The sequence below is a fragment of the Chenopodium album genome, chromosome 7, assembly GCF_948465745.1.
Source record: "Chenopodium album chromosome 7, dcCheAlbu1.1, whole genome shotgun sequence".
In the NCBI taxonomy this organism is placed as follows: Eukaryota; Viridiplantae; Streptophyta; class Magnoliopsida; order Caryophyllales; family Amaranthaceae; genus Chenopodium; species Chenopodium album.
In genome coordinates this window covers 66,350,601-66,363,939 of record NC_137840.1, presented here as the reverse complement: position 1 = coordinate 66,363,939, position 13,339 = coordinate 66,350,601, and the positions used below count along the sequence as shown (strand labels likewise).

General features: G+C 34.9%; 3 protein-coding genes across 3 annotated transcripts; 2 read left to right on the top strand and 1 right to left on the bottom strand.

Moving 5' to 3' along the window:
- Positions 1 to 1,153: 1,153 nt before the first annotated feature.
- On the top strand, positions 1,154 to 4,710 carry LOC145640523 (heat shock 70 kDa protein 18-like). The gene is made up of 2 exons (XM_081691787.1): positions 1,154 to 1,367; positions 2,984 to 4,710. The coding sequence occupies exons 1-2, from the start codon at positions 1,154 to 1,156 to the stop codon at positions 4,708 to 4,710; spliced, it is 1,941 nt and encodes a 646-aa protein (XP_081547913.1).
- A 1,304-nt stretch (positions 4,711 to 6,014) lies between these two features.
- Positions 6,015 to 8,802, top strand: LOC145640522 (heat shock cognate 70 kDa protein-like). Its single transcript, XM_081691786.1, has 2 exons — positions 6,015 to 6,274; positions 7,115 to 8,802. The coding sequence occupies exons 1-2, from the start codon at positions 6,064 to 6,066 to the stop codon at positions 8,800 to 8,802; spliced, it is 1,899 nt and encodes a 632-aa protein (XP_081547912.1). The 5' UTR covers positions 6,015 to 6,063.
- A 589-nt stretch (positions 8,803 to 9,391) lies between these two features.
- LOC145640521 (heat shock 70 kDa protein 18-like) lies at positions 9,392 to 11,962 on the bottom strand. The gene is made up of 2 exons (XM_081691785.1): positions 11,722 to 11,962; positions 9,392 to 11,082 (listed from the first exon to the last, which is right to left on the bottom strand). The coding sequence occupies exons 1-2, from the start codon at positions 11,945 to 11,947 to the stop codon at positions 9,392 to 9,394; spliced, it is 1,917 nt and encodes a 638-aa protein (XP_081547911.1). The 5' UTR covers positions 11,948 to 11,962.
- Between the last annotated feature and the right edge of the window lie 1,377 nt (positions 11,963 to 13,339).

The window sequence follows — 13,339 nt, the reverse complement described above, 5'->3', positions numbered from 1 at the left end:
AACAAAATTATCACCTAAATAAATAATGATGGGTCACTAAAAAATGCAACAAGAAAAGTACTATCTTCGATATTTTTTAGTTGCAACTTTGAAATATTTTATATCTCACAAATAATACCCTAAATTTGCAATTAATAAAAATCGGAGGTAGTATAATGAATTAGGGGGAGTATTATAACAAAAAAAATAAATAAATATTACAAGTGTAGGTGATGTCAATTGTTTCTACTTAGGGCCTGTTCTCTTACGTTGAAATTCAGTTCAATTCAGCTCAGTTCAGTTCACTTCAGTTCAGCTCAGTTCAGTTCAGTTTAGTTCAACTCCTAATTTCCTTCTCTTATAAAATATTCAGCTCAGTTCAGTTCAGTTCAGTCAATGAGAACAAACCCTTACTAGTACAAATTTTGAAATATAATGATGAAATTATGGAAAATTTTAATGTTTAAGACAAGTTTTAAAATTTTGTACACCCTCCATCTCCGAAAAAACAATCCTTATGGCCTAAATCTAGTTCCAAAATAATCATTCCATTTGCATTAAAATGGTAAAGACTACACATACAATTGTTGTATGTAGTCCCTATATACAACTCTCATTTGTCATGTTTCTATTGGCTAAAATAATAGGCACAAGTTCCATTAAATTCAATTTATATTTGACTCCTAATTTTTTCCCATTTTCTGTTGATGTGTCAAATTTCTAATGGTGTTGTATGTAGGGACAACATACAATAGTTGTATGTGTATAAGCTCTCGCATTAAAATACTTTTCAATTTACAATAATATTTGTGCAAAAGTTAGCATTCCTAAGTAATTTTTTTTATATGTATTTTTATTACTTTCTATCCTTGCTTTTTTGCAACCCTATGTGAATTTTACTTTTCAATTTACTTTTACTACTACTATTTTTTCACTTTTTTAATATCCTCAAAATCAGCCAAAACAGTCGTTTTTTCGAGGACAAATGGAATAAAATATTAGGAGCAGCAATAATTAAAGGAGATGAGAAAGAGAAATGAGCTAATCCAGTACTTGAGTAGCTGCATTTTTTCAAACATCAGAGTCTTCCATTCTGTTGGCGCGGCGCTCGATAAAGCACTCAACAATTACTCTGTGCCAGTCGCTTTAATCCGCTTATTTCTAAAGTCGGAAAATGGAAGAGAGTAATACGCCACCAGCGATCGGAATCGATCTCGGCACGACGCATTCGTGTGTGGCAGTTTGGCAGCACGGCCGTGTTGAGGTCATCCCCAATGATCATGGTAATCGCACGACGCCGTCTTGTGTTTCTTTCACCCAAACTGACCGTTTTACTGGTGATGCTGCTTTAAACCAACTCATCACTAACCCTTGTAACACCATTTTTGGTATGTTCCTCTCTCTCTTTTCTTTTCTAAGTTTTGTTATCATATTTGTTTAATTTTCTTCCATTTTTGGGATGATTAATGGTTAATTATGCCAATTATAATGTCGAAGTTGGTTTATGAAAGCTTCTATTTATGATATGTTAGTTTAATTTTGGAATAATATGATATAAATTTGGTGAATTTCCAATGTGAGTTTGTGATTCTTGGAAGGGGGTTAGAACCCGTGACTTATTACACGGGGCGTGGTCGGTCTTTGCTACTAGGAAGGCCTTATTGGTAATGTATCATGTATGAACTTGGTTATCTTATCTCAAATTTACAATTCTAGAAAATTATCCACTTAACTCTAATAATTCATTCTCTAAATGATGATATAGAATTGGATAGCAGGTTGTGAAGATTGGTTCTTTTTGGGCCATATTTGGGTGAAAATCGGTTGATTCTTCCTTTGTTAGTTAGCTTTTGATGGTTAATTTAATCCATATTAGTTAATAGCTTATCATGATGCATTAATCAATGTTAGTAACATTAAGTTTTAGGCCAGATTCGGTTGATCAACTTTGATGTGTAAAAAATGAGGTCATAATTATAGACTACTCAATTCAGGATTGAGTTATATACTACCTTCGTTAATGGTTATCTGCAACTTTAGAATATTTTATACCTCACAAATAATACTCCAAAGTTGCAGATAACACCATTAACGGAGGTAGTAGTTTAGATCGGGTTAACAGATGGTTTGTTTTTTTTTTGTTTTATGAGGTGTTCGGGGAATGTGGATGTACAACAGAGATCGAATATTTTTCTTGTTTCAATATTTATCCCAAATCATTCAATGGGTGTATAGATTAAAATCATACAGAGTTTGTTGATAAACTTAGTTCTAGTATTTGATGGTTCAAAGAGCTAGTCTGTTTGCACAAGAATGATAATACATAGGAGTAAGATTTGAGAAGAATAAAGGGGGATGAGCCGGAGGATTGCAGAATTGTATTATGTAAATTGATCCACTAATATAGGCTAGAAAAAAACATTTTAGGGATTAGCTAGGCTTATCAAAGCTGAGATTATCAATTGGGCTAATGGTATTCTTCCAAAAAGGTTATCTGTAAAAGATAATGTTTAATTTGAGAGTCTTTAGTTTATGATGGTTGTTTTCTCTCGCACTAGGTATTTCCTTTTAGGCCAGGTGTTGGCTTTCTTTATGGAGTTCTTGTATTTAATCTGTTTATGAATCATGGGATATAATTGGCAGGAATCCTTCTATACTCTACTCCGTGTTATACATTCTCTTAATTTTATGAAAAGTTGGGTATAGAAAGTGAACAAATTTAGGGACTAGGATTTCAGACCCAAAAGTTGGGTTGATGTGAAGCAGAAAGTTACTACAACTCTTATGGTATGGGACTACTATGGGTAACTAATCTTCAACTGGGAATTTTCCGTATGTGATTGTTTTATTAACCTTTTGTTGTGTGAATGTGTGATTCTTTCCTTATGTATATCTCCTCCGTGGAAATTTTGAATGAGCCTGGCTTAACTATCTGCTCTTAACCACTCTTTGTAACATGTTAACCCCTTTGATCTTTATATCTTTGTAAACTAATTGATGACAGATGCAAAGAGGCTAATTGGACGGGAGTTTGATGATGAATTAGTGCAAAAGGACATGATACTTTGGCCTTTTAAGGTTGATGCTAGCCCTTGTCATGGAACTGGCAAGAAGCCTGTGGTTGCAGTTACCTACAAGGGAGAACAGAGAAAGTTTGCAGCAAAAGAAATTTCTGCTATGGTCCTGATGAAAATGAAAGAAGTTGCAGAGGCATATGTTGGCTCAGCTGTGAAGAATGCTGTTGTTACCGTTCCAGCTTATTTTAATAATCTGCAGCGCCAGGCAACTAAGGATGCTGCAACCATTGCTGGGCTTAGTGGTGTACGAATTATTAACGAGCCTACAGCATCTGCCTTTGCATATGGCCTTGCCCAGAAGCCTATTGGCAACAATGTTGTGAGAAGAAATGTTTTGGTAATTGATCTTGGTGGGGGAACTTATGATGTAGCCTTGGTTACTTTTAAAAAGGATGTAATTCGAGTAAAATCAGTTAGCGGAGACACCCATTTAGGAGGAGGGGAGTTTGACATCAGAATGGTTAGACACTTTGCAGCTGAGTTTGAAGAGAAGCATCATAAGGATCTCAGTCGAAATCCTAGGGCCATGGCAAGGCTGAGAGCTGCCTGTGAGAGGGCAAAAAGGAACCTTTCTTCAACATCTATAGCTACAATTGAGATTGATTGTCTTCTAGAAGGAACAGATTTTTCCTCAACTATAACTCGTGCCCAATTTGAGAACTTAAATTTGGACTTGTTTGAAGAGTGTATAAAACATGTAAAGAAATGCTTGAAGGATGCTAAAATGGTTAAAGGTGATGTTGATGATGTTGTCTTAGTTGGTGGATCAAGTAGAATCCCTAAAGTTCAACAACTGTTGCAAGACTTCTTTTGTGGTAAGGAACTCTACAAAAGCATTAACCCAGATGAGACCGTTGCTTGTGGGGCTGCCATTTATGCTGCAAGTTTGAGCTGTTTTGATGATAACAATCTGAGGCTTGTTGATGTAACTCCATTGTCTATTGGGGTTAAGGTTCATTTGGGAAGAATGGCTGTTGTCATTCCAAGGAACAGCCCTATTCCAACGAGAATGGAGAAGATCTTTACAACTTCAAGGGACTACAAGACTCGAGTATATATTCCTGTTCACCAAGGTGAGACACTTGAAGCATCGGACACTAACTTTTTATGTGAATTGAAGCTCTCAGGAATTCCTCAAGCACAGAAACACATTCCTAGAATTAAAGTCTTCTTTAAAATTGATGCTGATGGAATCCTACATTGCTCTTCCCAGGATCTGATGACAGGAAACAAACTCAGAACTATACCACACTATCATAGTGGGAGATTGTCAAGAAAAGAGGTTTGGAGGATGGTGAAAGATGCTGAAAAGTTTAAGGTTGCGGATAAGCAGTATCAAGAGAAGGTAAAAGCTATGAATTCCTTAGAAACATATACTCAAAACATGGCAACCATGCTGGAATGTCATGGAGCAAAAGTTGGGCTCAGAGAGAGGCGGAAGATGGGGGTTGCTATTAATCAGACAATTCAATGGCTAGACCAGAATTTGGTTCTTGCAGAAGGTTGCAAGTTTGAGGAAAAAATGATAGAACTCGAGGGCGTTTGTGGACCAATTATCAAAAAGATGCTTGAGACACAGAATTCATCAACGAGTAGTAATGGCGCAAGTGGCAGCAGAGCAAAAATTGAGATCATCAAACTTGACTTGGATTAATCTGTTGTTGCCGCGTATTTTAATTTGCAGACAGATTAATATGGTAAGAGTTCATTTTATTGTAATTCTTTTGCAGGATAGAACACTTAAGCTCAATATTAGTGGTTCATTATGATTAATGTTTTAAATAGTAACTTCACTTGTATTTTGCATGACACTGTTAATAAAAGCTTAAAGGAGTGATTCAGGAAATTTGTGTCAATAACTGTGATTATAATGCTTGCAACACCCCCTCAGTGACTGATTGATTGGTAATGAATCCAATCTAAATGTTTTCTCAATTTTGATAACGATTAATCACGTACATTTTATTGCTTGACAATTCTTTTTTTGGTGAGATTATTGCTTGACAATTTCACTCACACTAAACAGTAAACACCATAACAAATAATTTTTCGTAATTTTTCTCTGTTTTAACTTCCAAATGTCAAATTTATAGGTCGTCTGTCAATTTTTGTTCCGATTGATTATTACAGCTCCAACATAATTGCACTTCATACTCCATAGCTAGGGATATAACTGCAATGTATTCTTAACAATCATTAAAAAAAACTACACATACAATTTGAGTTACTCCGTATCAATTACCATTGTTTCTCCTTATATGTTCTGCATCTATACTTTACAATAACATCGTGGGGTGGCGCTAGGATTTTTTTAATTACGTTTTTTTTATCAGATTAAATTACTTGCTAATTTTTAATAGGTGGCTAACAGTTAGCCGAATAGTTTTATATGGAGTACTCCCTTTGACCCTTTGTATTCTTTTAGTTACCTTAGAGTTTGTCAATTTTTATAAATTACTCTGTACTACGAGAGTCTATGACAAACTATTGTATTACTCATCTCTCTTATTTTACATTTGGTCTCATTGATGTTTTCTTATCTACTTCACTCACCAAAAATTAAATACTTCGTGTTCCGTTCAACAAAACTCTAATCAAACAAACAAAAAAGGACAAAGAGAGTATTTATTACAGAGTATCTTACACTTAGGGGCTACTACAAGCAAAACCTTTTCCATCATTTAAGCTAAAACCATAGGTACTCAGAGAGAAAACTTGTGGAACTATTCTACTTTTATTCAGCACTACACACTTCCCTTTGCTTCATTATTAAGTTAAAAGAAAGGGAAGTAAATGCAGCGGGAAAGATGGCAGGAAAACACTTCATGTAAGCAATTAATTACTTCCTACTTGTTTTTATTACTCTTTCATTCATCCTTATTACCTACTTCTCTGTCACCTTGACTTCATACTCAAAAGAGCTTCATTTTTATTATCTCTATTTTTTTTGTTTTCTTCCATTTACTGAAGTGAAGTTTAGAAAGGTAGTGTGTGACTGTGTGAGACAATGGCAAAGGAGAAAATGCCGGCAATCGGGATCGATCTCGGGACAACAAACTCATGTGTGGCAGTTTGGCGTAATGGTAAGGTGGAGATTATCACTAATGATCAAGGTAATCGTACCACACCGTCTTATGTTGCCTTCACAAAAAAAGAACGCCTAATTGGTGATGCTGCCAAGAACCAAGCTACTATCAACTCTGCCAACACTATATTTGGTTTGTTCTTTTCTCTTTCTGTTAATTTTGCTGTCTTATTTTGTTTCAAAATTAATTTTGCTGTCTCAACTTGTAAATTTAGAAGCTTTTTTCAGCATGTTTACTACACTTACTTTCCTAGCACTGTTGTGAGATAATGTTTGAATTTGTTATGATGTATGATGAATTGAGTTATGTTCACTATATTTTTAGCTCTAACTTTGAGATAGGAAGGGTATTTAGGGGTAGAGATTCTCTTATCCTTCGAACTCCCGATAACTTGATACATGAGAATAGTCAGTTCAAACTGATCTTTCTCCTTACCTAAAAAATTCTAGTTTCATTCTCTTGTGATAGGTAGGTTTTTAATTTTTGAAGGGTAAGATGAAATTGATCTCATTCCAATCCCAAACAATAAGTTCATGTTTTGGAATAAATTTTATATGGAAGTTAAAGTAGTTTTAGAATAAGAGGATTTGAATTTGGAATTGTTGAATATTTTGTTCCTTAAAAACCCACAGAACTCTGAACTGGTCTGTATTTGTATGCACTTCTACCACCCTATAAAAACGATCCACAAGATGTAACAATAATCTGCTCTATTATTGCCTGTAAAGATTACCTACAATTGAGTGTTGACGACTGCATTTTGGCCCTGTTGTTTCTGACTTCTGAGTTTTCGAATTGTGGTTTTGCAAAAGTGAGAGGCCTCTATGCTCCATATTTTTTGTAAACATAAAAATGTATTTTAGGTTAGTACTCCATAGTTCATTTATATAATGTTTGTAGGTACTAAATAACCAATCTTTTGAATGTTAATTTAATCTCCTCCTCGAATTCATTAAAATTAATTGATGACAGACGTGAAGAGGCTTATAGGTAGGGGCTTCTATGATGAGGCTGTGCAGAATGACATCAAACTTTGGCCTTTCAAGGTTGTTCCTAGTAATGATGAGGATAAGAAGCCTCTGATTGTGGTCACCTATATGGGCAAAGAGAAGAAATTTACTGCTGAAGAAATTTCTGCTATGGTCCTTTCGAAGATTAAAGAAATTGCAGAGGCCTATCTTGGAGTAACAGTTAAGAATGTTGTCGTCACTGTGCCAGCTTACTTCAACAATTTGCAGAGACAAGCAACCAAGGATGCTGGAGTTATAGCTGGCTTGAATATCATACGAATCATTAATGAGCCAACAGCTGCTGCCATTGCTTACGGCCTAGACAGAAAGGCAGCCACTGGCAAAACGAATGTGATGGTATTTGATCTTGGCGGGGGTACTTTAGATGTCTCTTTGATCACGATTGAAAGTGATGCATTTGAAGTCAAATCAGTTAGTGGAGACACTCATTTAGGTGGTGAAGATTTTGACAACAGAATAGTGAATTACTTTGTGAATGAGATTAAGAGAAAGCACCGTAAGGACATCAGTGGGAACTCCAAGGCTATTGGGAGGCTAAGAGCTGCTTGCGAGAAGGCAAAAAGGATCCTTTCTTCTGCTGCTGTGACCAGTATAGATATTGATTGCCTTTTTGAAGGTATTGATTTCTCTTCAAGTTTCCCTCGTGCTCGGTTTGAAAAGTTGAGCTTTGATCTGTGCAAGAGATGTATAGGTCCTGTTGAGAAATGTTTGAAAGATGCTAAAATGGAAAAGAAAGACGTTGATGAAATTGTCTTAGTTGGTGGGTCAAGTAGGATCCCTAAGATTCAAGAATTGCTGAGCAAGTTCTTTGATGGGAAGCAGCTTTGCAAAAGTATCAACCCGGATGAGGCGGTTGCCCATGGAGCTGCAGCTCATGCTGCAATCTTGAGCTGTGTAGATAATGAGGATTACGTGCTTGTTGATGTTACTCCATTGTCTCTTGGCATTGAAAATCATCGTGGAGAGATGTCGGTCATAATCCCTAGGAACACTCCAATTCCGGTAATGAAAGTGAAGGAATTTACAACAACAGAAGACAACCAAAGTGAAATAACTTTCAATGTTTATGAAGGTGAGAATCCCATTGCCAACAAAAATAACTTTTTGGGTGTATTTGAACTCTCGGGAATTCCTCCAGCACCCAAAGAAAATCCTAATATAAAGGCGTGGTTTGAAATTGATGCTGATAGTATCATGAAATGTTATGCCCAAGATGAGGCTTCTGGCAGTAAGAATGGAATAACCATTTCGTATCAAACTGGGAATTTGTCGAAGGAAGATGTTGAAAGAATGTTGAGAGAAGCTGAGAAGTATAGGTACGAGGATGAGCTATGCAAGGTAAAGGTCCAAGCTATGAATGAGTTGGAAGAATATCTTGAGGACATGAGGTACTTTCTTGAAGCTGAGAAGAGTATTGTGCTTGAGGACAGGAGTATGATGGAGGATGTCATTGAGAAAACAGTACAATGGATGGATTGGAATTTCCTTCTTACAGAAATTTCTAAGTTCAAGGACAAGCTGAAAGAGCTCAAGAGTGTCTGCGAACCCATAGTCAAGAAGATGGACAAACTGTGTGATGCTGAGGCAGGCATCACTAATGTGGGAAATGATATTGTCGAAGTTGATTAAGCTTGAATTCAGATAACAACTTTGTTGAATAGGCTTGAAGATCTATCTCCAGTATATGGTTATGGATTCCAACCTGGTAAACTGGTTTCTAATCTTTTGTTTACTTTTAAGATGTTTTGTATCTGAAATCATGCCTTTTTCCTGCTGTGTTACTCTTTGGAACAGCATTATGCTGCCAGTGGCAGGGGATTGTAATATTATCCTACTCGAAACCTTAAATTAACCTCCCTAATTGTATGATTATGCTGCAAGTATGTACCAGAATTAATCTTGGTGATCATATATAATGTTAGGTAGTTTCGGTTTGCTCAATGTCTACTGTATGTCCTGTAAAAAATGAATACTACTGCATGACTTCAGTATTTTGCAAGAATTTGATCTGGTTTTATTTCCTTATTATATTTGACATTATCTTGACTTATGTTGCAAACATATTATCAGATTTAAACATGCATCATCCCAGTAATTAGCTAACAGCACATTACTATATTGGCATCTGATCAAAACATTGTATATAGTAGTATGTGCATTAGCAAAGCATTAGAATGACTTACAAAAATTATTTTTCTACTAGAAAAGTCCACCAAATTCAATCAAGCTCTAAAAATAGGTAACGATACCGCCGACTTCCCAGCGTCTTTTCCAAGATAGGCTCACAAGTTCTCTGAAGCTCATTCAATTTTTCCTCAAACTTACAGGCCTCTGGAAGCAAGTAATTCCAATTTAGCCATTGGGTTATCCTCTCAATCACATCGCCGAGCAGCTTCTTCTCACTTATCCCAATCTTCATTTCGCAGCTTTTCAAGGTGTTTGTCATCTTGTCGATATACATTTCTAGGTTGTTCTTAGCTATAGCTGCTTCCTTGCGCTTCTCATCCTGAGCTTTGAATATAATGGCCTCTTCCACCATTCTATCAATCTCTTTCTTAGGTAACCTCATACTGTGATTGGTAATGGTTAATTGATTCTTGTTTCCGGTGTTTTTATCCACTGCTGTCACAGTCAAGATACCATTCTCATCTATGCTCAAAGACTCCATAATTATTGGAACACCCGCTGGTGCTGGAAGTATGCCATGGAGTTCAAACCTACCCAAGAAGTTGTTATCCTTCGCAATGGGTCTCTCACCCTCGTAAACACAAATTTGCACTGCCGACTGATTGTCATATTTAGTAGTATATCGTTTCTCCATCTTTGCAGGGATTGGTGTGTTTCGAGGAATCAGAACATCAAACGCACCACTAATAAGCTCAATACCAAGAGATAAGGGAGTAACATCTACAAGCACAGTGTTTTTACTGCTGCAATCGACACCGGCCATGACAGCAGCAAAAAAAGCAGCACCATAGGCAACAGCCTCATCAGGATTAATGCCTTTGCAGAGCGCTCTCCCATTGAAAAATTCTTGCAACAAGGTCTGCACCTTAGGGATCCGAGTTGACCCGCCAACTAAAACAACATCATGAACATCATCCTTCTTCAGCTTTGCATCCTTCAAACACTCCTCAACAGGGCCCAAACAATTCATGAACAACTCCATATTTATCTTATCAAACCGTGCACGATTCAGGGTAGAAAAAAAATCAATGCCTTCAAACAGACAATCAATTTCTATAGTAGTCTCGGTAATTGAAGAGAGGTTTCTCTTTGCCCTCTCACAAGCAGCTCTCAACCTCACAAGAGCCCTTTGATTACCACTTATGTCCTTATTGTGTTTCTTTTTAAACTCATTTACAAAGTGGCTAACAACTCTATTGTCAAAGTCTCCTCCACCAAGGTGGGTGTCACCATTTACTGCTTTTACTTCAAACACATCCTTCTTAATAGCCACTAAAGAGACATCAAAAGTTCCACCTCCTAGATCAAAAACCAAAATCTTTTTCTTCCCAGTACAATCTCTATTAATCTTCTTGTCTAGACCATATGCAATGGCAGCAGCTGTTGGCTCGTTAATAATACGCATGACATTGAGCCCAGCAATGGTACCAGCATCTTTAGTTGCTTGGCGTTGAGCATCATTGAAGTAAGCAGGAACGGTGATCACAGCATTCTTCACTTCTGAGCCTAGGTAGGCCTCTGCAGTCTCCTTCATTTTCGCTAGGACCATAGAAGATATCTCTTCAGGAGCAAATGTCCTGTCTTCACCTTCATATGTTACTGAAATCATAGGCTTTTGGAAATCGCCAGCATCGGGGCTAGCAACCACTTTAAATGGCCAATGGATCATGTCTTTCTGTACCATTTCATCATTGAATTTCCTACCTATAAGCCTCTTCGCATCTGTCATCAATATAACCAAGTCAAGCAAGTTAAAACTACAGCATATTAAAACCAATCAAAACACAATGTATCATACTTAGAATTAGAACTATTACATTACAGATTTGCAGTAAGCAAAAAAATTGACAATTGGGAAAATTTCCAAATTCTAATCATAACCAGCCAAATATCTTAATTATTTTATTTCATGATTTTTTATAGGAAAAGAATAATAACCCTCAATCATTTTTAGTCTTCTAAAAGTGAAACAAAAAATATGGCATGAACATTTATAGTCCATATATTCTTAACCCATATACATGTATCAATTAAGTTCGTGAATAAATTAAACCTTTCACCTTTTCAATGACATTACAAGCAGGATTTAATTAATTGTGTAGATCAATTTATATTATACACATATACTAGGAAGTAGGTATAATATCAAGAATCAACAAATATTGAAGAATAACTACATTAATCAAGAATCAATCAAAGAAAACCAAATCAAACAAGCATGAAATTAAAGAAAGCAATAAGATGAGATAGAGAAAACAGCAAATTTTGATTATTACTCTACATTATCTCTAATGTACCCTACAAAACCATAACAAAAAAAAAAAAAAGAACATGCATAATAACAAAGAGAGGAAGACTAACCAAAGACGGTGTTGGTAGGGTTAAATGCAGCCTGGTTCTTGGCACTCTCACCAACAAGGCGCTGGTCTTTGGTAAAGGCTACACAAGACGGCGTGGTACGGTTGCCTAAGTCGTTGTGAATGATTTCAACTCGACCATGCTGTGGCTGCCATACTCCCACACATGAGTATGTAGTCCCTAAATCGATTCCTATTGCCGGCCATAGATTATCTCCCTTTTCTTTCATCGTTATTGTTTCTGAATTAACTCCACTATAATGTTGATAAATTGGAATTCAATTGACTTATTACTTTGTGGAAGATTTACCATCGAATACTCCTATATATATATATATATATATATATATATATATATATATATATATATATATATATATATATATATATATATATATATATATATATATATATATAGGGAGTTTTTTCCTAGGTAGAATAATAATTTAATAACCAATTAATGAAGAGCGTTTAGATTAATTAAAAATAAAATATTATCTTTTGATATTAGTAATTTTATTTTAGTGTATACTCTGTTTACTAGAACATGAAATAGGTAACCAACTTATCTGATCATTAGTTAGATTAGGAAACAAACACTTATAATTATTTCCTAAGCACATACAACTTTCCTAAAATATATCCATATGGGGTTGGTTTTTTGAACCAAATTAGATTAGAAAATTATAAAGAACTAGTTTATTCCCATGCGTTGCACAAATTAAAAATATATTATTTGTTTAAAATAATTGTCAATTTTTTTAATTCAAAAAACTGTTATTATTATCTCATTAATTAATTTTGAAAGAAATAATATTGTATTTCTATAGTCTTAGAATTTAGGAAGAATTCTTTAAAAAAAAAAAAAAAGAGAGAGAGAAAACAATTGTTGATGTCAAAAATAGTTTTGACGGGAAAAATTTTCATAAAATGTGTCTTTTAATTTTAATGATGTAAGCAATGATTTGTTTTTAGTAATAGTGAATAGAAGTGATAAAGTGATTTTTTTTTTTTTTTTTTTTTTTTTTTTTTTTTTTTTTTGTGTGTTAAAAAGGATATTCAATTACAAGTATATACTCCGTACTAGAGTGGGTGACCATTATGCTGATTTTAAAATCTCTTTATGCAAACTTAACCCTTCCCACAAAATAAATGCTAATATTAAGTCTTTGGCAAAAAAAATATTGAATTTTCTCTAAAAAAAAAAAAAAAAAAAAAAAATTTTGAATTCCAATTTTGCTTAATCCAAACCATTGAAACCATAGGCTAACGAGTGTTAAATTAATTATAAAATTTCTAGCCACTCTATATCATTCTTTTAATAGTAATAGGCTAGCGAATAACACTATACTTGCAAAGCATAAGATATTCAGAATGACTAATATTAAGCTTCAATTTTGTTGCAACCAAAATTAAATCAACAGATCATATAAACTTCCATAAATCTATCTTAGAATATCACTAAGATATATTATTATCCTAAATATAATATCATAAGATCTATATGGAAAATATATCACAATAATATATTTTCCTATATTCCTAACAAGAATCCTAACAAAAACAAACAACAAACTCCATATCAAAGCAAAATATACGCGACATAATGAAAGATTCATTAC